The 22224-nt window shown below is 40.2% G+C and overlaps 1 protein-coding gene across 2 annotated transcripts in view; it reads right to left on the bottom strand.

Moving 5' to 3' along the window:
* LOC127432443 (cilia- and flagella-associated protein 77-like) overlaps nt 1-19610 on the bottom strand; it is a 28526-nt gene extending 8916 nt beyond the window's left edge. The window contains exons 1-4 of one of the 2 annotated variants that reach the window (XM_051683538.1): nt 19410-19610; nt 17424-17518; nt 2935-3034; nt 2045-2273 (exon numbers count right to left, since the gene is read on the bottom strand). In XM_051683538.1, the coding sequence (XP_051539498.1) occupies nt 2045-2273; nt 2935-3034; nt 17424-17486 (392 nt within the window). In that variant the 5' untranslated portion in view covers nt 17487-17518; nt 19410-19610. Of the gene's footprint in view, nt 1-2044; nt 2274-2934; nt 3035-17423; nt 17519-17698; nt 18001-19409 lie in introns of those variants that run through there. The other variant, XM_051683528.1, reaches the window with a different exon arrangement.
* Nucleotides 19611-22224: the final 2614 nt, after the last annotated feature.

The raw sequence follows: 22224 nt of genomic DNA, 5'->3' as shown, positions 1-22224 counted from the left end.
TGCCTTCCAGATGTTCACTCTCTTGAAAGCCTTTCTCACGTCGTACTCTGTGATGGTGAACGCATTTCTAGCGTTAATGCTCTCTGCATACAAGCAGCTGTTATCACTATTGGCACTGTCATCTTATCATGTGCTGAAACACTATCATCTTATCATGTGGCTTGTTGAGCGCATTACTGTGGAGACCTAGTGCGTGTGGAGGCTCACGCTATTCTCCGCAGCATCCACACACAACTCGCCACGTGCCCCACCGAGAGTAAGAACCACATTATAGTGACCATGAGGAGGTTGACCCAACGTGACTCTACCCACCCTAGCAACCAGGCCAATTGGTTGCTATTCAAACTTTCGACTCCAGGTGTGGTAGTCAGCATCTTTACTTGCTGAGCTACCCAGGCCCCCATAAAGTCATAGTTGATAACACTGCCGGTATTTAGTATGTACAGAGTCCAAAATAAACACTTGCCAAGCCCTAAATGTGAGTAAATATTCACTTTGGCAAGTAAACAGTTAGCCAGACTTTGTTGCCTATTGGTTGGTAACTTAATGAGAAACTCCAATGTTATACATGGATTAAGTTAAATTATAAGAACTATAGTCTGACCCTTTCTGATGTAAGCAATGCAAGCAATTAAAATCAATGACATACAAATCATGTATTAAAGTAAACATCTGTTGTGACTCATGCCTCTTCTAACAACTTTTATCTCAGTAATCACAGTATTTAGAATGCCTTTTTTCTCCTTAGCTCCATGTGAAACCGGCAAAACAAAAATGAGAGGAGAAAAATTACTATGGGTCTTAAAGGTTTTGTGACAGATGCAGTTTCGTATAGAGACTCATCTCACATATGATGATGCGAGTGACATACTGCCCTTTACTGTCTGCAAAAAAATAAGGAAAAACAGATAAATAATTCATGTTGTAAGTATGATTTTTTTTTAAATTATTAAAATAATGCAAAATACAGTTTCATGGGCAGAAAGACATATTTATGGCTAGTAAAATTTCTTAATTCCCCCGCCATTGGCAAGTGTGGCAAAAAGTTAATTTTGGACTTCTTTCTTTCTTTCTATCTATCTATCTATCTATCTATCTATCATCTATATACAGTAGTATATATATATATATATATATATATATATATACACTACCGGTCAAAAGTTTTGAAACACTTATTCTTTATTATAATTTTTTTTTTTCTCACATTTTAGAATAATAGTAAAGTCATTAAAACTATGGAATAACATAAATGGAACAATGGGAATTATGTTGTGACTAAACAAAATCCAAAATAAATCAAAACTGTGTTATATTTTAGCATCTTCAAAGTAGTCACCCTTCGCCTAGAATTTGCAGACATGTACTCTTGACATTTTCTCAACCAACTTCTTGAGGTATCACCCTGGGATACTTTTAAACAGTATTGAAGGAGTTCCCATCTATGTTGGGCACTTATTGGCTGCTTTTCTTTATTATTTGGTCCAAGTCATCAATTTCAAAAACTTTTTTTTTTAATTTAAATTTTAGTTTTATAATAAAATAAATTAATATGGTGGCACAATTATATTTTTGTCTACAAAACTAATTTCAAACATTTAAGCATACGCCTTCAGATCAAAAGATTTTTAAGATCATGTGAAACATTTCAGTCAAGTGTTTCAAAACTTTCGACCGGTAGTGTATATACATATAAATGTATGTGTGTGTGTGTATATATAGTATATATATATATATATATATATATATATATATATATATATATATATATATATATATATACATACATACATTATATACAGTATATATATAAAGCCACAACTCAAAATATCCCTTTCCACAAGGATATGATAACATTAAAGAAATTCCTGAAACAATGTTGCCAAAATTTATCGAGATAGAAATATAAATGTCATTTAGCAAGAAAAATAATATAATGACTGTATCTTCAGAGCATGTGTTAAGACGATAGTGTATTTAAAGAGGCCCTTGACCATTTAATAGGCTGGGCCTCTATAAACACTTTTGAAACACCCACACTTACCTGTTAGAAATACCAAACAAAGAATCTGGTGGTATGCGAGGTGGAGCAGACCTGCGAAAGCTCTCTCTGGTCAGTGGCTGGCGCCTGATGTCGTGGGTGGCACGGTACTGGTGCAGCTCTTTAGCAGTAACCAATCCTGTCTTGACACCCTCTCGGTTAAGGGCAATAAAATCCCTCTCAGCCATCCTGTTTCTTGTGGACATAGTGTGAGTTTGCCAGCTGGAGATGGCTGAAAAGAGAGGGAGAGAGAGAGAGAGAACTGTTAACTGGCTTTAGTGACTGGCAGATCTACTCTTCTGGCATAAGGTAAATAACATCATAATGGCTTGGGCTCCAGCAGAGCTCTGGTTGGCATGTTCAAAACCAACCAAAGGGCTGGTTTTGGTGTTTTCCACAATAATAGTTACATTAGGATTTGTGTTGAGTAATCTTAGATAGGCATGACAGTGTAACCTTGACCTAGAACTGCATCATAGTTCACGGGACTGTATAAGGGAGACGGCTTGACACTGCAATCATTGTCTGCCATCCATTGGAAGTGCATAATTAAAGTGTTAGACAGGGGAGCCACAGACAGAGCAGCACAGAAGACGGGCACAGTTTAGCGAGTGTGCTAAAAGGAGCACAGTGACAGCACAGGCTTAGTGCCTGAGGGGACACTTTCTTAAGAAATGTATTGTGACATCATCCTGTCACAAGATTTGATGGGAAGTGGGGTGTGGGGTCGGAGGATGTTGAATGCATTAATAAAAGACTTTGAGTTAGTGTAGATGCAGAGATTTTATATTAGTTTTTATCTTTGTGTGATGAGTGTGAAGGCAATGATACAAAACTACTCCAGATAAACAGTGTCAATTTTTTTGAAAGTTCAAACATTTTCTGTCACCTACCCTCTGGCACGCCTCCATCCTGGACTGTGGTCGGTGTCCCATAAACAAAGTCAGGTCCTGGACATGACAAACCTCTTGACTTGGTCTTTCCAAGAGTAGGCTATTAGAGAGCACACAAAACTTAGATAAAAACTGAGATACAACTCTTTCATACACATCTGCAGTTTCCATATTTTTCATATTTGTAAACTATTTTCCCCACAGGCCGTTTTATCTATATTTTCTGACAGAGCACAGTAACTCAATTATTTCTGAACAACTAGAAACTGGCAATCACACAGTCACTCTGCCTCAATTATACATCATGACAATAAAGAATCATTTCAAGACAAGATAATCTATGCATCAAAAGGTCAAAGTTTAATGAACCTCTAGAGTGGAGGCTGATTTCCTGATTGACAGCCAGTTTCTGACCCACACCTTCAAATTCTAGCACACTAAAACCTCTCACCTATTAATCAAATCTTAATTATGCAAAAACCTAGAGCCTATTACCATAAAACATGTCACAAAGAAGCCTGAACATCTGCGATTACTGTCATTCCCCACTGAACATTGATGTAAATTATCTTGATGGCTGATTTCTTCAGTCAGGACTCAATCTGAATCGCTAGCACATTGTAGTCCAGTCAGTTCATGTTGGGTATGATTTATGTCTCCAGAGTCATATCTGTAAGATGATTGACAGCTAAATAGTTGAAAAAGGCAACACTTATCCTCCATGTGTGTGGGGGAAGTCATCTTCCACTCAAAGACTATCTCATGGGGCAAAAGAAAAACCCAGTATTTTTTTTTTCTCTGAGCCCTGTTAAACAATTCAAAGGCTTGTTTTAAGAGCAGCTTATCTTAGAAAAGGTGGAAAATTGAGAATCAAACCACGACAAAGGTGACAACTGGATGTATCAAAAGTGATCTGTGGAATATGGTGCCTGAGCATTCTAGAAGCACGTATCTTTGATCTTTCATGGAACATGAGGGAGGTGTGCTCACGTGTCAGTCACAGAGTTGCATTTATGTCAGTGGTTTAGCTCATACTGTCATGTGTGATTTTTTTGGGTGGGGAGAAAAGACTTTGTGTGCTGAGTCTGTAGGAAAGAACAGATCTCTGTCATCTCTGGAGATCTGTGTGTGTTTGCTGTGTTCTGAAGACTTAATTCTTGGTTTAAATCCTTGAATCCTTCATTATTCTGAGGTTTGAATAGTCCACATTGAAAAATGGATTCGAAAGATATTTGTCGCTGGACCCCCACCAATCATGCTAGGCAAGTTAAGCCCTCCAAAAACTGAATGTGACTGCCAAACTTGGGTCTTTATATGGTGAATTCCTAACCTAAATCTTTCTTGGCCTTTTAAATTCACAGAAACCCAAGCCCATTTACAACCTCTAGTTAACATAACTGCTGAAACGTATCAAATGCTTCTTAAAGCGACAATCCTTTGGGTTAGTGCCATGGTGCTTCTTGGCCACCCCTTTAATCCCCTTCGCAATTTTAATCTGTAGATTGTTTTGAGGAGATCACCTAGAGATGCCTGAAGGAACATGTTGACTGCTGCCGTAAAACGGCTAATCAAACCCTTCAAAACATTATTGGGCCTTTCATCCGGAATAAAAGGGCTGAAAGAGAAGGGGACAAGAGAAAATGCAAGTCAGGCGGAGGATTATGTTAAGCAAAAGCTCCTTTTATATTGTCATTTACTGGTGATCTGTCTCTATATTGTGTTTTCATTAACCAGGCATGGACCTGCTGAATGAGCTAGAGGCCAGCATGAGAATGGGGCTGCTTCAGGAGAGGCTACTTGAGGGTCAGTGAGAGCAGATTATTCACACAGGCTAAAAGAGACAGAGAAAAGGGGGACATAATCATCTCTTACTAAGGAGACCCCTTCAGTCTACTGAGCCCCCCATGTTTTAATTTCACCACCCTTTTGTTCCTCTCTTGCTCGTGTGCTTTTAGGATTTTGGTTGAGCTGCTGAGATTAGCTTAGTGCTGACCCTGAGAGTCTATCACTACACTTCTAGATCCCATCACTGGTCCTCTTTGATCACATCACACACACTGCCTCTCTCTGTAACAAACGATTGTGAGACAAACAGATCCAAGAGCAGAGGAACAGTTCAAAGGATTTATTAACAGTAATAATGAGCAGTCACTGGGTTGAGGAATGTAGAAAATCCTGACACCGGCTGCAGTAGTGGGAAGCGTTCTCCAAAGGTGTGCGCTTCGTAGTTCGCAAAGGGCAATCCGTGAAGAGTGTGTTCGTAGGATGAGTGTGTGTGTTGTGGAAGTCAGGAACAGATTCGTAGAATCCTCAGTTGAAGCTTAGTGAGATGCAGAACAACGCCCAGCAGAGATGAGCAAACTTAACTCCCGACACACAGGCAGAGACGAGGTATCCTCCGTGGAAGACCAGCTAACACGCAGCAATACTGGAAGGCAACCACATACCCGACACACAGGCAACCAACAGATACACGAGACAGGACCAACTAGGCAGAGAGAGTGAGGTTAGTACTCAACATCAAACAACAAACTAGCAAAGATGTTTTGAAAGAGGTGTGGCTGGCATGCATGATCGGCGTTCCCTGGGAACAATTAGTGTTCCAATGGAAACTCCAATTATGCATGCTGGCCTGAGAGACATGAGGGAGAGAAAATGACAAAACATACAAAACAAACCGACAATCTCACCGGAGCCGTGACAGTACTAATGACATAATGACCTTGGCGATGGGAAACGGCTCGATAAACTTGGGACCCAGCTTACGTGAGGGGAGTCGGAGCGGGATGTCCATAGAAGACAGCCAAACCTTCTGCCCGCACACGTAGGCTGGGGCCTTAGCCTGGTGCCGGTCCGCCGACCTCTTAACACGAGCGCCTGTCCGTATAAAGGCTTCTCTGGCGGCTTTCCAGGTAGGTCGGCTCCTCTGCATAAAGGTGTGGGCAGACGGAACTTGTACGTCGGGTTCTTGTACAGGAAACAGAGGGGGCTGATAACCGAGGCTGCACTGGAAGTGTGATAACCCTGTAGACGACGACTGCAAGGAGTTGTGGGCATACTCGACCCTGACTAAATGATCGCTCCAAGAAGTTGGATTACGGGAGGCCACACAATGCAGAGCCTTTTCCAGCTCCTGATTCACCCGCTCAGCTTATCCATTTGTCTGGGGATGAAACCCAGAGAACAAACTCACCATAGCCCCCAGCTGTTGACAGAATTCTGCCAAAAAACGTGACACAAATTGGGGGCCTCTGTCAGAAACCACATCAACTGGGAGGCCATGGATGCGGAAGACGTGGTTAATGACTGCTACCGCTGTCTCACTTGCTGAAGGTAATTTGAGGAGGGGAATAAAATGAGCCACCTATAAGAACTGGTCCACTACAGTCAAAACGACTGTGTTGCCATGGGAGTGGGGGGGAGACCAGTTACGAAATCCATAGCTATATGCCACCAGGGTCTCGAAGGGACAGGCAGCAGTTGGAGGAGCCTGGCTGGTGGTTATTAGTTGCACAAATGGGTCAAGAGGCTACAAATCTACGTACGTCCTGCACTAATGATCTGGCTGCCAGAATCGCTGTCTAATGAGAGACTTAAGTGCGAGTCGCCCCTGGTTGACAAGCAATGTTGGATGAGTGACCCCACTGTAGGACGTGCGTCCGGGCAGATGCAGAACAAATAACCAGCCCGCTGGGCACGTGGCGGGAGCACAGTGTTTCATAATGCCATACAGACTTTAGCCTCCACCTCACAGGATACCATGCCCACCACGCCAGTGGCGGGTAGAATGGTATCTAGTGGGGCGGTGGAGGTCTCGACCTCAAAACAACTGGCCCACTGGGCACGTGGCAGGGGGAGCAGTGTTTCGTAGTGCCGCACGGTCTTTAACCTCCACCTCCCAGGATACCATGCCCACCATGGGGTGGTGGAGGTCTCAACCTTAAAACATCTAGACAGGGACTTGGGCTTGATGTTTTTAGAGCCCGGGCGATAAGACAGCATGAAGTTGAAACATGTGAAAAGTAGTGCCCAGCGAGCCTGTCTAGAGTTGAGGCGTTTGGCGCTACGAATTTACTCTAGGTTCTTATGATCTGTCCAGACCACGAAAGGTACCCACGAACCCTCTAACCAATGACACCACTTGCCCAAGGCCAATCGGACAGCCAATAATTCTTGGTTGCTGACGTCGTAATTCTGTTCAGCTGGTGTTAAGGGGTGTGAAAAAAGCACACGGATGCATCTTTCTGTCCGAGGAGGAGCGCTGCGACAAGACTGTGCCGACACCAACCTCAGAAGCATCCACCTCCACCACGCACTAACTTGCAGGATCGGGAGTAATGAGGATGGATGCAGTAGAAAACCGCTCCTTTAATTTAGAAAACGCAGCCTCAGCTTGCGAGGACCAACAAAATTCAGTGCGTGTGGAGGTGAGGTCCATCAGAGGTGCCGGCAACTGACTGTAGTTCCTTATAAACATCCGATAAAAATTACCGAACCCAGAAACCTCTGCAATGCCTTGCGAGAATCTGGGGTTGGCCAATCGGAGACGGCTTTAACCTTAATCGGGTCCATACATGCTCCCTTGGACGAAAAGATAGAGGTTGGATAAGGTAGAAGGACAACTGCTCTGTATGATTCCCAGAGACGAAGCTTTGTGACCGGCTTTGTGGGTTGAGTGATGATGGACAGTGGCATGTCACTTAGGGTGTGGGCAGTGATGGGTCTTTCCAACTGGACCATAGGAAGTCACCATTTAGAAGCCAATTTGAAATCCATAAATTTCCCTTCAGCTCCAGAATCAGCCAAGGTGGAAACCATGTGACTGACAGATCCATACTGCAGACGGGCTGGGAGAAGTGTCAGAAGTCCAGGGGTTTTGTCCAAAGGTGTTGCGCTCGCCAGTAACCCCTCTCCTACTGACAAGCGATGTCTTTTACTGGACAGGAAGCAGAAAGATGATGCAGCACAGTAAAAACACAGTCCATTAATGAGACGTCGCTGTTTCTCCCTGCGTGAGATTTGAGTTCTAGTGACTTGCATAGGTTCATTATTGGGCTGTGATACTGGTGAGTTGGCTGGAGAGGCAGAACGAGTTTGAAGATCAGCTGCCAGGGTAGGTGGAAAGCAGCATCGACGGCATAGGGACAGGTGTTGATCGACTCGGATAATACACCAAGTAATTGAAGTGCGGGGGCAAATCCAAAGAATAAATCTCGTCCAGAATGTTGTCGGAAAGACCCTGCAGAAATCGATCCCACATAGCATGGCCATTCCACTCACAAGCAGCAGCTAAGGTGCGAAACTCAATCGCATAATCTGATACTGTCATCGATCTCCTTGAGACAGTCCAGATAAAACCCTCACCGCCTCCCAACCTTGAGCCGAGCGATCAAACACTCCGTGGTGCTCTGTGGTAAAGTCATGATAGGAAGCGCAGCAGGGATGTCTGTTGTTCCACATGGCAGTGACCCATTCGCCAGCCCTTCCGGTGAGAAGCGTAATAACACAGGCCACCTTCATCGTATCTGAAGCGAAAGTGGAGGGCTGTAACGTGAAGAACAGGGAACATTGCGAAAGGAATGTGCTGCAGGATTCAGCCTCACCTGAATACAGGGCTGGAAGGGGAATGCAGGCTTCAAAGCATCCAGGAGCCAGAGGAACCCCTAGAGCCAGTAAGGAAGCTTCGTGAGATGGGCCTGCATCAGGAGATAGGCGGAGCTGCTAAACAAAGGAGGTGAGCTCGGCGAGCTGCGAAGCCAACATCTCCAAACCCGGTTCGAGTCAGCGATTCAATCCTGCTGACGTCCCAGCAAGACTCCCTGCTGAGAGAGGACGGAGCGAAGAGTGGATTCCATCGCTGGATCCATACTTGGCTAGATTTTTCTGTAACAAACATTCAGACCGAAGAGCAGAGGAACAGTTCAAAGGATTTATTAACAGTAATAATGAGCAGTCACTGGGTTGAGGAATGTAGAAAATCCCGACACCGGCTGCAGCAGCGGGAAGCAATCTCCAATGGCGTGTGCGTCATAGTCGCGCAAGGGGCAATCCATGAAGAGTGTGTTCGTAGGATGAGTGTGTGCATTGTGGAAGTCAGGAACAGATTCGTAGAATCCTCCGTTGAAGCTTAGTAAGCTATAGAACAACGTCCAGCAGAGATGAGCGAACTTAACTCCCGACACGCAGTCAGAGATGAGGTATCCTCCGTGAAGACCAGCTGACACGCAGCAATACTGGAAGGCTACCACACACCTGACGCACGGGCAACCAACAGATACACGAGACAAGACCAACAAGGCAGAGAGAGTGAGGTTAGTACTCAACATCAAACAACAATCTAGCAAAGAGACTGAGAACATGACGGGCTTAAGAAGGGAGTGAATTAGGGGAAAATAGGTGTTGCTCAGCACGCTAACCAGTGGCATGATCAGCGTTCCACCGGGAACAATCAATGTTCCCATGGAAACACCGATCATGCATGCCAGCAACACCTGTGAGACACGAGGGAGAGAAAATGACAAAACATACAAACCGACAAACTCACCAGACCCGCGACACTCTCACTCTGCTGAAAAAAACATCATAGCTGTTTGGTTGCCATGTTGTGTTTTGAATGCTGGTCCAGAACACAGGATGCTGGTGTGATGGTGTTGAAACAAGGCTTTTTGACTTCCTTAGCCAGCAAGACTTCCTTAGTTAACCAGCATTTACAGAAAGTTTTGCTGGTGAACAACATGGCTATTGCTGGTTCATCAAATAGACCTGCACCAAACCTGCACTATTAAGCATAAACCAGCCTAAACCAGCACTGGAAAGAAATGGGCTCACAATTGTTAAAATATGCATTGTTTCAAAACTGTCCATAGTTTTTCTGACTAACAACTGGCGTCACCATAATAATTCTACACTAAAAAAAATTTAAAAAAAATAAATAAAAAATAAAAATTCTAGTAATTTTAAGCATTTCAATTTCATAACAAAATTCCATCAGAGCAATCTTTAATAAAATAAATAAATATTTAAAGTTTTATTAATTTTATTTAGACATTAAACAATTCAACTTAATGAAATTTTGTTATGAAATTAATATTAATATTTTTTTTTGAGTGTAACTGTCCGCTGGACTGATTTCTTATCTTTTAAGAACATACACCGATGTGAGCGAAAACACTGGAGACTGGAAAATTAAAACATGCTTAGGACTTTTTTCCATGGTGACGCAACACCGTAAACCCTGTAAACGATTTTATCACACTAAAATTGTGTAGAAGAGGGATTTTATCGCACTAAAATCATGTTAACATCTATAATGTTTACGTCTTATGGGTATACTTTTGAAACCATGTGTTTGTCAGCGTTTAATGGACAGGCCACATTCACTTCCACTGTAAGTGCCTTACTGAAACCACAATTTATGCTTTTTTTTTTTTTTAAATAAAAGAGGGATGAGTTGAAAAATGTTCTGTGGTAATCAACAATATGCCACAAATGCTGTTGATTGAGCTTAAAGGAATATTCTGGGTTCAACACAAGTTAAGCTCAATTGAATGAATTTTTTAACATTAAAAAACTCACTTTTTCAAAAGTATAGCCATAAGACATAAACAATATGCATGATTTAAATGTGATAAAATCACTCACTAACCTTTTCTGTGTAAAGTTATAGCCAATGACGATGTAATGTCAACAAACCCTAAAATGACTGTAAAAATGACAATTTAAACAACTTTACAGCTCAAATAATACATGTGTTTTAACAGAAGAATTAATGTCAGTGCTTTTATAAAATTATACGTTTCACATTTCTGTGTTTAAACCCTCCTAAAATTGGCCCCATTCACTTCCATTGTAAGTGCCTCACTGTAACCTCAATTTTTGCTTTTTATTTTTTTTTTTAAAGAAAAGGAGGGAGGAGTCAAAATACATTTTTGTGGTAATCAACATTATGCCACAAATGATAAAAACTGAGCAAAAGAGCTGCACTGTTTGTTCCTGTGGCTGTCAAATTCAACAGTGGCACAATAGCACCCTCAACTGACAAACATTATGAATAGTCTCAATGATCCGCTTCAAATACAACACTTTGAGAATGAGCAAAATGATTGACAGGTGAAAAGTGTCAATGTCCACAGACACATTTTTGTTTGCTGTTTACAAAGTCTTCAGCTGTCACAGAGACCGGTGAGATATCTCAGGACACTTATTTTGTTAATATCTTTAAGAGAGTATGAACATTTTTTGTATACTTTTCCATGAAAAAAATCACTTACAGCACCTCTAAGTTGTACTGAACTCTCAACATTCCTTTTCAGCAGGACACTAGCCTCTCTTTCTCTGGTCGAGATATTGCCTCCATAAGTGAGACCATTTAATGCAACCAGTCTTGGCAGCTACCAGTGTTTTTGTCTTTCTTCTCCTTGTGTTGAAGTTCTCTGATGGTAAGCGAGCATCTTCTGTATCTGTATCAGTCTAAAGCCCACCATGTGTGTGAAACTCTCACCAAAGAACATCCCTTACAGCCAAGCTACTAGATTACACTAATTTCAGCAAGGAAACTTCTAAATGAAACTGCTCTGCACCTCTTGCCCATAGCCTAACATGTTTATGCTGTCCCTGTGGAACTGGTTTAATCTCCTCAAGCAGCGGCATGGAGAGCTGTGAGCCATGAAGGCCTGATCATCTTATATCACTCAGCGCTGACAGACAGTCTCACCTTGCAGTTCCTGCCTCAGACTTACAAATAAAAGTTCTCAGGATGATGATTAGAGGATAATGGTAAGTAATGCTCGCAGAACTGTCTCCGCTAATTATTATACTGCTTCTCCAGACCACTTCAGCGCCATCTGGTGCCTGATTACAGGACAGCAGGCACACTGGCTTAAAATTAATCTCTTCTTCTCAAAGAAAGCTAAATGGAGGGAATGGAGTGAGAGAGAGAGAAAGTGAAAGTAGGAAAGAAAGCAACAACAGAATCTGTACCTTTGTTGATAGCTGTAAGTTTTTGTCTATCCAAAACAGATCTAACCCCTCATGTAAATGATACAATTAATTGGGGGTTCAATTAACAGATATTTTCTCTTAAATCAATACTATGACAAAAGCAGAGCTTTTTTCTGATCCAAAACATGACCTATATGCAATATTTCATTTCAACCTCATCCCTTAAAAGGGATAGTTCACCCAAAAATGAAAATTCTGTCATCATTTACTGAATTTCGTGATACAAAATGTTAGGCAGAAAGTTATAGCCTCAATCACAATTCACTTCCATTGTTTGGAAGAAAAAAAAAGATGCATTGAAAGTGAATGGTGACTGAGAAATCCTTTTATGTTCCACTGAAGAAAGAAAGTCAAATGGATTTGGAACAACATAAGGGTGAGTACATGATGGCAGAATTTTCATTTGTGGGTGAATTATTTCTTTAAGTGATTCAAAGGAACCTGAAAATTGTCAACATATATAGGTCAGCTATTTTAAAAACACATATTTTAATAAGGATTAGTTAAAAAATGCTGAAAGGAGTGAAAGTAGAATCCTAACCCAAACGTTTAAATCAAATCACAGCTTTTCTCTTTTTAGCTAAATCTGTCAACTCAAAATTAATATCCGCCCACCTCTAAAATCCCCAGAATGTCAATGCGCACATATGTGCAATGCAAACATGCACACAGATTCATCTCATCTCCTCTATAGTCTGGCTGGTTATTAAGATGCTAACTCTCTTTATGTGTGGCAAATCCTGAAGCTTTGGGTATAATTGATGAGGCATTTCAATAAAGAGGGCCAGCTAATTGGGAGCATGTGTCTGGGCAAGCCTGTGCTACTCTCCTTCAATACAGATGAGTATTATCTTACTGCTTCAGTTGTATGTATGCTCAAGTGTGCATGTGGGTGTGTGTTTAATGGAAAAAGCAGCCTTAGTTAAATCCACAACTTGGCTCACAAACTGCGTTCATACCATGTGAATGAGCAGTGCAGTAATTAGACAAAGGATCTACACCATAGCAGACCTGGTCTGAATTTTTACATGGACAGTTTTCAGAATGAAGCTAATACGCAGCAAACTAACTAAATGAGTCAGGACTACCGCTTTTGCCCCCTCAAAATAAATAGGTGCATGCCGCTCACAGAATACAATAATAGTTAGTTATACTAACTGAAAATGGACAAGAATTACTTCCATATTATCGCTTATCTCAATTTTCCAGGTACATGCTCCAGGTACATAATGCATCTACATGACAGACTACACATGGCCAACAGTCCCTTTACACATCTCATTTACATGTATCTATTATGCAAGCAGTTTACCGTTGTATATTGTGGTTCATGGTTATGTATCTGTCTCTGTGCTTAGGTCTACATTGGTCCCAGCTGGAACCCATTAATAATAAGGCTCTGTATTGCTACAGTGACCATGTGGAAGTTAAAGCACCCTGTAAAGGTTGTAGTGAGAGCTTATATTTAAGGCACTGCACACAGAAGCCTGTCTAAAGAACTGTAGATGCCTCCATTTCCCCATACTGTAGCTGAGTTGGGTGAAGGTCAAGGTTGGGGCCAGTTCCTTTACAGTTCAAATACATTCCTGACACCAATTAAAGTCAGTAGGTCACTTAAAAAATCTGCCTGGTAATGTGTGCATTTGAATTTGTACTGAGATTTTGCTGCTTTCGCCCATTCTGATATACAGATCAACATGATCACAAGGGAAGTCGGCATGTTGTTTCCGAAATTTCCGGAACCCTAGGATCGGCCACATTATGCTGACTCACCGACAAGCGCCATGTCCTATCAGACATATTTGCATCGGCTCCAATGTGTTTACCTTCCTCTGTGGTGCGACCGGAAGCATGTTATGTTAGCAGCATGGGAGAGCTGGGTTTGGATCCCACAATAAAACCAGAAAGAAATAGTGTTTGTATTATCAGTGATGAGTGCGATTGGGGAGGTTGCATTTTTCCCTCTAACATTAAAATTTTACGCCACTGATGGTTAGGTTTAGGGTTTGAGTTGGGGGATACATTTTAAAAATATGCATTCCTCTTCACTGTATTACAGCCTGTACAGCTGAAAACAATGCGTTTTACATCTCGCTTCTAGCGCCCCTCCGTGGACAGAAAATGTAGAATCACTACTGCCTTCAAAAGAGATTTTTATTATTATTATACATTTAAGTTTAATTTAGGCAAAAACAGCTTTAGGCCAGATGGCATGCACATACACATACTAAATTTGTGCTGCAGGCTAATATCGCCTACAGTGCACATTTGCCTAAGAATAAGTGAACCACAAAGTGCTGTGTGTCTAACATTAACTACATAGGGTGAATGAAGTGAATGGTAATGAGTGGGAAGAGGGGACTGTGAGTGAGGCCCAACCAGCCTGCTGCACAACAGGGCTCTCTCAGACACCCGAGAACAACAAAAGCTCAAAATCTGCTCCCCTGATCTCTAATTTACTGGTCATGAGGGAATACAGGCATGAAAACAGGATTTATTGGCCATGCCTCATCAAAAGGGAATTAAAGGGAGGAAAGGAGAGGAGAGGTTTGTACGTTTCCATCCTGTGCTATCAATTGTCTTACTTTTTAGTGACATACATTTGAAGTCATAAGTTTACATACACTTAGGTTGAAGTCATTCAAACTAATTTTTTAACCACTCCACAGATTTAATATTAGCAAACTATATTTTTGGCAAGTCGTTTAGGACATCTACTTTGTGCATGACACAAGTAATTTTTCCAACAATTGTTTATAGACAGATTGTTTCACTTTTAATTGACCATATCACAAATCCAGTGGGTCACAAGTTTACATACACTAAGTTAACTGTGCCTTTAAGCAGCTTGAAAAATTCCAGAAAATGATGTCAAGCCTTAGCTTCTGATAGGAGGTGTACTGAATTGGAGGTGTACCTGTGGATGTATTTTAAGGACTACCTTCAAACTCAGTGCCTCTTTGCTTGGCATCATGGGAAAATCAAAAGAAATCAGCCAAGACCTCAGAAACAAAATTGTGCATTTCCACAAGTCTGGTTCATCCTTGGGAGTAAGGTACCAATGCCTGAAGGTACCACGTTCATCTGTACAAACAACAGAATGCAAGTATAAACACCATGGGACCACGCAGCCATCATACCGCTCAGGAAGGAGAAGCATTCTTCCTCGAGATGAACATAGTTTGATGTGAAAAGTGCAAATTAATCCCAGAAAAACAGCAAAGGACCTTGTGAAGATGCTGGAGGAAACAGGTAAACAAGTATCTATATCCACAGTAAAACAAGTCCTATATTTACATAACCAGAAAGGCTGCTCAGCAAGGAAGAAGCCACTGCTCCAAACCCACCTTAAAAAATCCAGACTACAGTTTGCACATGGGGACTACTTTTTGGAGAAATGTCCTCTGGTCTAATGAAACAAAAATGTTACTGTTTGTCCATAATGACCATTGTTAGGAAGGAAAATTATGTGGATATATTGAAGCAACATCTCAAGACATCAGCCAGGAAGTTAAATCTCAGTCGCAAATGGGTCTTCCAAATGGAAGCAAACCTCCAAAGTTGTGGCAAAATGGCTTAAGGACAACAAAGTCAAGGTATTGGCCATCACAAAGCCCTGACCTCAATCCAATAGAAAATTTGGAAAAAGCATGTACGAGTAAGGAGGCATACAAACTTGATTCAGTTACACCAGTTCCGTCTGGAGGAATGGGCCAACATTCCAGCAACTCATTGTGAGAAGCTTGTGGAAGGCTACCCAAAAAGTTTGACCCAAGTTAAACAATTTAAAGGCAATGCTACCAACTACTAACAAAGTGTATGTACATTTCTGACCCATTGGGAATGTGATGAAAGAAATAAAAGATGAAAGAAATCAATCTCTCTACTATTATTCTGACATTTCACATTCTTAAAATAAAGTAGTGATCCTAACTGACCTATGACAGGGAATGTTTTCTATAATTAAATGTCAGGAATTGTGAAAAACTGAGTTTAAATGTATTTGGCTAAGGTGTATGTAAACTTTTGACTTCAACTGTACATAGAAAAGCATTATTTAGGTGCTCAGCTCGCAGAGATCACACTAACATACAGTACTCAGACCAATTCATCTCCTTTTCACTTTGAGGCTAAGATATACAGTATGTCCCCTTACCACACGGGACAGCCCTACATAAGCAGAGAAAACGCCTCCGATCATGAACTGCTGCCTTTTCTCTGTATATGCATGCCTACAAAAGATACTCTCACTCTGCCTCACAGCACAAGGGATTTGCTTCAGTTGGCCTATTTCTTAATGAAAATGAGCCTGCAATGGGTCCCCCTTTACACAGCTTTGGTTGATTGAAGAAGGTTAAGGGTGAATGTTCCAACCTACAAATCTATAAACTAGACACAAGAGGGAAGAAATAGAGGAACATCAGGCAACGGCACAAGAACAAAAGCTTGAATCCTCACAGTTGACTCTGTCATTATTCCAGCGCATTGCAAAAACCTGTAGCTATGACTGCTCACAATGAAAAAAGAATGAGAAATCCTTGATCTCACGGGACTATGGGAACATGCACACAGTTCATTATCATAGTCATTTAAATACAGTAATCCTATTTTCTGCATCAGTCAAAAGGGGCATATCAAATAACCCAAGAGAACATTAGAAAGAAAGGAGGGGCAAGAACAAGCAAAGGTCTAACAGAGGCATCTTATCCCACCAGGGATGGCCAGAATGATTGAATGAGTGTGAAAAGAGAGAAAGGGGATGGTAAGGGAGAAAAGGGAGAAATAGGGGATTGTGCAGGTTCAATTCATCCGCCCTTCTGCTCCACTGGAAGGGTTGATGAAGTTGAAATGAAGCAGAATTAGATGAAAGATATGCTGGAAGTACGTAGTTAGAGACTCAAGACTTGAGCTGGGTCACACAAAGAGGGTTAACTAGAGGAGAAAACAGAGAAAAGAATTGTGATGGTCTTTAAATACCACACACAAACACAAACAAATTCAATTTGTCTTGATCCTCAATATTACTATATACTCTCTTAAAAACAGACGAGGAGGTTCCACTCTTTCACATGATGAGGACTGCTAATGGTCTGTGTATTCTTAGCCTTCTATGTTGACTTATAACTGTTGTACCTAAGAGTGTTTTTGTGTGTGTGTGTGTGTGTGTTTTTATTAAATATTATTATTATTTTAAATTTTAGCTTCGAATTACAAAAAAAAAAAGGAATATTTTCTCACTGAAATGTAGGATTAGTATTGAGTGTTATTCACTCCGAGATTAATCCTGCCATCTAGTGGTGATTTTAATGATGGTGTCATTTTCCAATTTTCAAGGTAAATTTTGAAACACATTTCGTTTTTACATTAATTAATTTATTTTGTTTGTTTTACCGGAGGGCATTATTATATGGCATTGGTCAGATAAATATGATGACAGAGTTTACTTTTCCAGTGATTAAGAAATGTTATTGCTTTTAACCAACCCTGACCTTAATTAGGAGAGGTCGAAGCAGCATAGACTCTCTCACCACTCCGATACGAGGACTTTCCATCTTTGGCCCGTTGAAAAAAAAAAAAATAAAACCTGTGATTTAACATACAAAACAACAAGGTATCCCAGTTTAATAGATATCTGTATATTGTCAATGTGCATATGTAAACATATTATACTGTCAATAAAATAACGTTGCGAAGTAAGCTATGAGATTTTTTACATAGGTCATGACTTTATTTAAATATATATTTTAAAGATGAGAACTCCTACCTGTTGGGAGAATCACCTTGCGGGGAAGCGGAAAACACGGTTCCCAAGAGATTTCTAATGATAAACAAACTTGGTTCGAGGAAAAGAGATATTTTACTGCACTAACTGCAGGATCGAAGCACTGAAATACACTAATTAAATACAGATTTAGAGCCGATATTTCACAGGCTGTGAACCACACCTTCTTACTTCTGGTTGTCTGGTTGTCATGGAGACGGGACGCTTCTGCAAGCGCCAGTATTTTCATTGAAGGTTTTCATTAACGTTACATTCATTCATTAATTACATATCATAGCAGTTTGATTTTTCGTAATGTGATTTTAAAAAAAAATAAAAAAATGCAAAAAAAAAAAACAAAAAAAAAAAAACAAAAAAAAAAGTACTACAGTCGCGCTGTCCCGAGTGTGGACTGTGATAATCACTCCAGTACAACAGAGGGCAGAATAGTACTAGGAATGAAAATAGCATTCCCTCCAAAATAGAGAGAGGTAGAGAAGTTGGGTGAAATAATTTGTTAAATAAGTATCAAGAATGTTAATATTTTATAATGTTATGCGATAAAAAAAATAAAATAAAAAAACCCACACACACACACAATAATAGGCGTCTTCTCAAAGGATTGAGAGAGGTGCATCTTGTTTCAAGTAATATTCCAGGTTCAATACAAATTGTCTCAATAGACAGCATTCGTGGCATAACCTAATGCTGATTACCACAAAAAATAATTTTGACATGCTCATTTTTTTGTCTTAAAAAAAAAAATAATAAAAATCTGGGTTACACTGAGGCACTTACAATGGAAGTGAACAGGGCGAATTTTTACAAGTTAAAATACTCCCTATTTCAAAAGTCTAGCCACAACAATATGCCTGTTCACATGATTTTCGTGTGCTAACATCACTTACTAACCCTTTCTGTGTAAAGTTATATACAATTTTACAATTTAGTTGTCATGACGATGTAGTGTCAAACCCTAAAACGATGATTTACACAACTTCACAGCTCAAATAAAAAGTTTTAACAGAAGAATTCGTGCTTTTTTTTTTTTTTTTTTTTTTTTTTTAATTATAAGCTTCACATTTCTGCCTTTAAAACCTTCAAAAATGCACCCCATTCACTTCCATTGTAAGTGCCTCACTTTGACCTCGATTTTTGTTTTTAAAGAAAAGCAGGGACGATTCTAAATACATTTTTGTGGTAATCAACATTATGCCACAAATGCTGTAGATTGAACTTAACTTGTAGCCTACTGAACCCGGAATATTCCTTTAAGGGCTCTTTTTGTTGTCTGTTTCTTAATAATCTGTTGGCAATATGAACTTGAGGCGGTGTGACTTGTCCTATTGCCTAAAACATTGCAACAATTATCCGCAACTAAAGTCTTTTTAGCAAGTCAGTCCACTGTCAGTCTTATCTTTGGAACGCTCTCGGGAGGCTATTTCCAGTCATGCCAGTGCAGCTCCTATCTATTTAAATAGGGCAACACAGAAATAAAAAAAAATAAAAAAAATGCTTGGTCAAGATTACGATAAAAGAACATATTTCAAATCAGAAATAAAATTGTATAATATTGGAATCATAAATGGTGCTTCTTTACTTCATTTTACGCTAAAACACGCAATTTTTCCGTCTTGTATAGCTAATGCGCATGCGCGTTCTAGAGTTGATTGACAGTCTATGTCTGTTTCTAAAAGGTGATTGGCTCTTTTACCTGTAAGGCGAGACTTCCTTTCTACATCCGGTGACCGTTGGGCGCAAGAGCTTCTTGGTTGGGCGTGTCACTGCTCGCCGCAAACGAACAAGCTACTTGTATTCATGTTAATACACCTTATTCACGCTAGCGCCATCTTTGATGATAATGACAACGAGGCTGTGAGGGATAGACTTACAGTCTATTGAGTGTACTGCAGTTTAAAGTGTTTTAGGATCGTTCCGCGTACAAAAGATTGATGAAATATCTGTCCAAGAACATTTAAGTATACAAAGAACTCCAGACAACATGAGTTGTGATTGTGTGACACAAGCAGATGTGACTAGTGATCTTTTTACAGCTTTATACCGTTCGTGCCATTGAAGATGGTACGTCTATCCCACAGCCTCGTTGTCATTCCCATTCAAAATCAAAGACAGCGCTAGCGTGAATAAGGTCGATTGTGAACAGCTATCTCTGCCGGTGAGGGCATGGGGGATCCTATGGCACGCGCAATTTCTCAGGTCTGCTGCCTCATCTGTGCGATCTACGGCTGACTAAAATCCTACCGATTACCAAATAAGACCGTTTAGTCCCACTGTAGTCTTTTTAAAATGACCACAGCCTTAATAATGTATAAAATCGGTTCATGTTTATAATCACATGCTCAGTCTCCATGCCAGTGGTGTAGGGGTGTCAGTGTCCACTAATTTTGATACCGCAAAAAATACATGAAAACATCCGACATTAAGAATAAGCTATTAAAGGACAAGGCAACCCATTACGTTTGCAGTAGTCATTTGTGCATGTAGGACGAGGTGCAGTAACTACTGGACTGCGGTGGAGCTGCGGGCTTCCTCAGCATCAGCGTCTCACTCGACTCGCGTCTTTTTAGGACACTAGTGTGCTCTGGCTTGCAGACGAGGGCACGGTCCTAATATATCGGCTTGGAGGTAATACAAACAACTGAATGAAAATAAGAAAAATTGCATATGTTGTCAGAGGTCCAGACGACCTTTACGGCTAAATTTTGTAAATACTTCGGCTACAAAATATCGTATTGATGGACTATGCGAATGTCTAGTACCATAAGGCTATTAAAAAGATCTGGGATGGGTCGGACTGCAGTACCTGTATTTATTCGTTTTAAGCCGTTTTGTACAAATTTGTTACTTGTACAGATTTTTTGAATAGACCTAGTCTAAGTAAATAAGTATAAAAATGTGAATTCTGCGGTGGGCCACCTATAACTCGGTGGGCCACGTAATGACCTTTAAACCTCTGTGTTTTTCTAGATAACATTTCGGAGCTCATAAGTGATATTTGTGAAAGTTAAATATAGACCTAATATATTCGACATTTTTTCCCCCATATTTGTTCAGCGACAAACATATATGTTCAATTTGAACACTGCATGGAAGAGGCGATGAAGTCTTATCCATCAGCAGAAGCTTGTTTGCTGTTATGTAAGTAAAATTTTGTCCTTTAACCCTTAATTGTGGCAAGATTAGTAGGGGATTTTACAAAATACACACACACACACACACACACACACACACATTACCGTTCAAAAGTTTAGGGTCACTTACTCATTCTTTATTTATTTATTTATTTTTTCACATTTTAGAATAATAGTAAAGTCATCACAACTATGGAATAATAGAAATGGAAATATGGGAATTATGTTGTGACTAAAAAAATCCAAAAATAAATCGAAACTATGTTATATTTTAAGCATGTTCAAAGTGGCCACACTTTGCCTAGATTTTGCAGAAATGTACTCTTGACATTTTCTCAACCAACTCTTGAGGTATCACCCTGGGATGCTTTTTAAAAAGTACTGAATGAGTTCCCATCTATATGCTGGGCACTTATTGGCTGCTTTTCTTAATTATTTGGTCCAAGTCATCCATTTCAAAAACTTGTGTTTTTAAATAACATGTTAGTTTTGTAATTAAATAAATTAATATGTTGGCAAAATTATATTTTTTTCTACAAAACTAATTTCAAACATTTAAGCGTACGTCTTCAGATCAAAAGGTTTTTAAGATCATGAAAAATATATATACATATATATACACACACACACACACACACACACACACAAAGTATCTTAGAATTTGTTGTGTTTCCTTTTCATTTATGTCTGGTGGAATTGTTAGAGGCCTTGTAGGTTTTGTATTTGGGTAGGTGACATAGTACATAGGTAATGTGTAGTTGGACCATTTAAAGGTGCTATTTGTAATATTTTTACTGTAATAAATCATAAAATGACCATAATATTTAATTAGAGAATTAGGAAACGTGCTAAGTTGAAATACTGGCTTCTCCGATTACAATGCTACAGCCAGTATATTCTACTTTGAAGTTTCCATTCTGGGCTGGAATTTCTGTATATGTTTTGGCCTGTGTGATCCTGCCCACTGCCCACTCACCAATAGTATTTCGACACTGCCGGGTTGCCAGATATGAACAAGTTTGCAGGCAAACAACGCTGCATGCTGCAGCCATGGAAGCCAGCAAATGAACTGGATCAGAGATAACAGATTCCACCCGACCTAAAAAGCCATCCGTCTAAAAACCACCATGACCAGAGGCATAGTAAAACAAGGATAAATATTGGAGATGCCTTTGGAAGATGGAGACAGCTTAAAGCCCAGAAATCCTGTTGTGTGTCCTCATTCTGGCAACCCGCATGAGCTTGGAGTCTGGGGCGGGGGAGACAACTCTCCAATATGTTGAATTTGGACTGCAGTACCCATTTCAAATGCTTGTTGTCAATCTTACATATAGCACCTTTAACCAAAATAATGTTGAATGATTCTCATTCTTTATG

This window comes from Myxocyprinus asiaticus, chromosome 4 (genome assembly GCF_019703515.2).
Source record: "Myxocyprinus asiaticus isolate MX2 ecotype Aquarium Trade chromosome 4, UBuf_Myxa_2, whole genome shotgun sequence".
NCBI classification, from domain to species: Eukaryota; Metazoa; Chordata; class Actinopteri; order Cypriniformes; family Catostomidae; genus Myxocyprinus; species Myxocyprinus asiaticus.
Note: the sequence above shows the minus strand (reverse complement) of the source record. Positions and strands in the feature narration are given on the sequence as shown.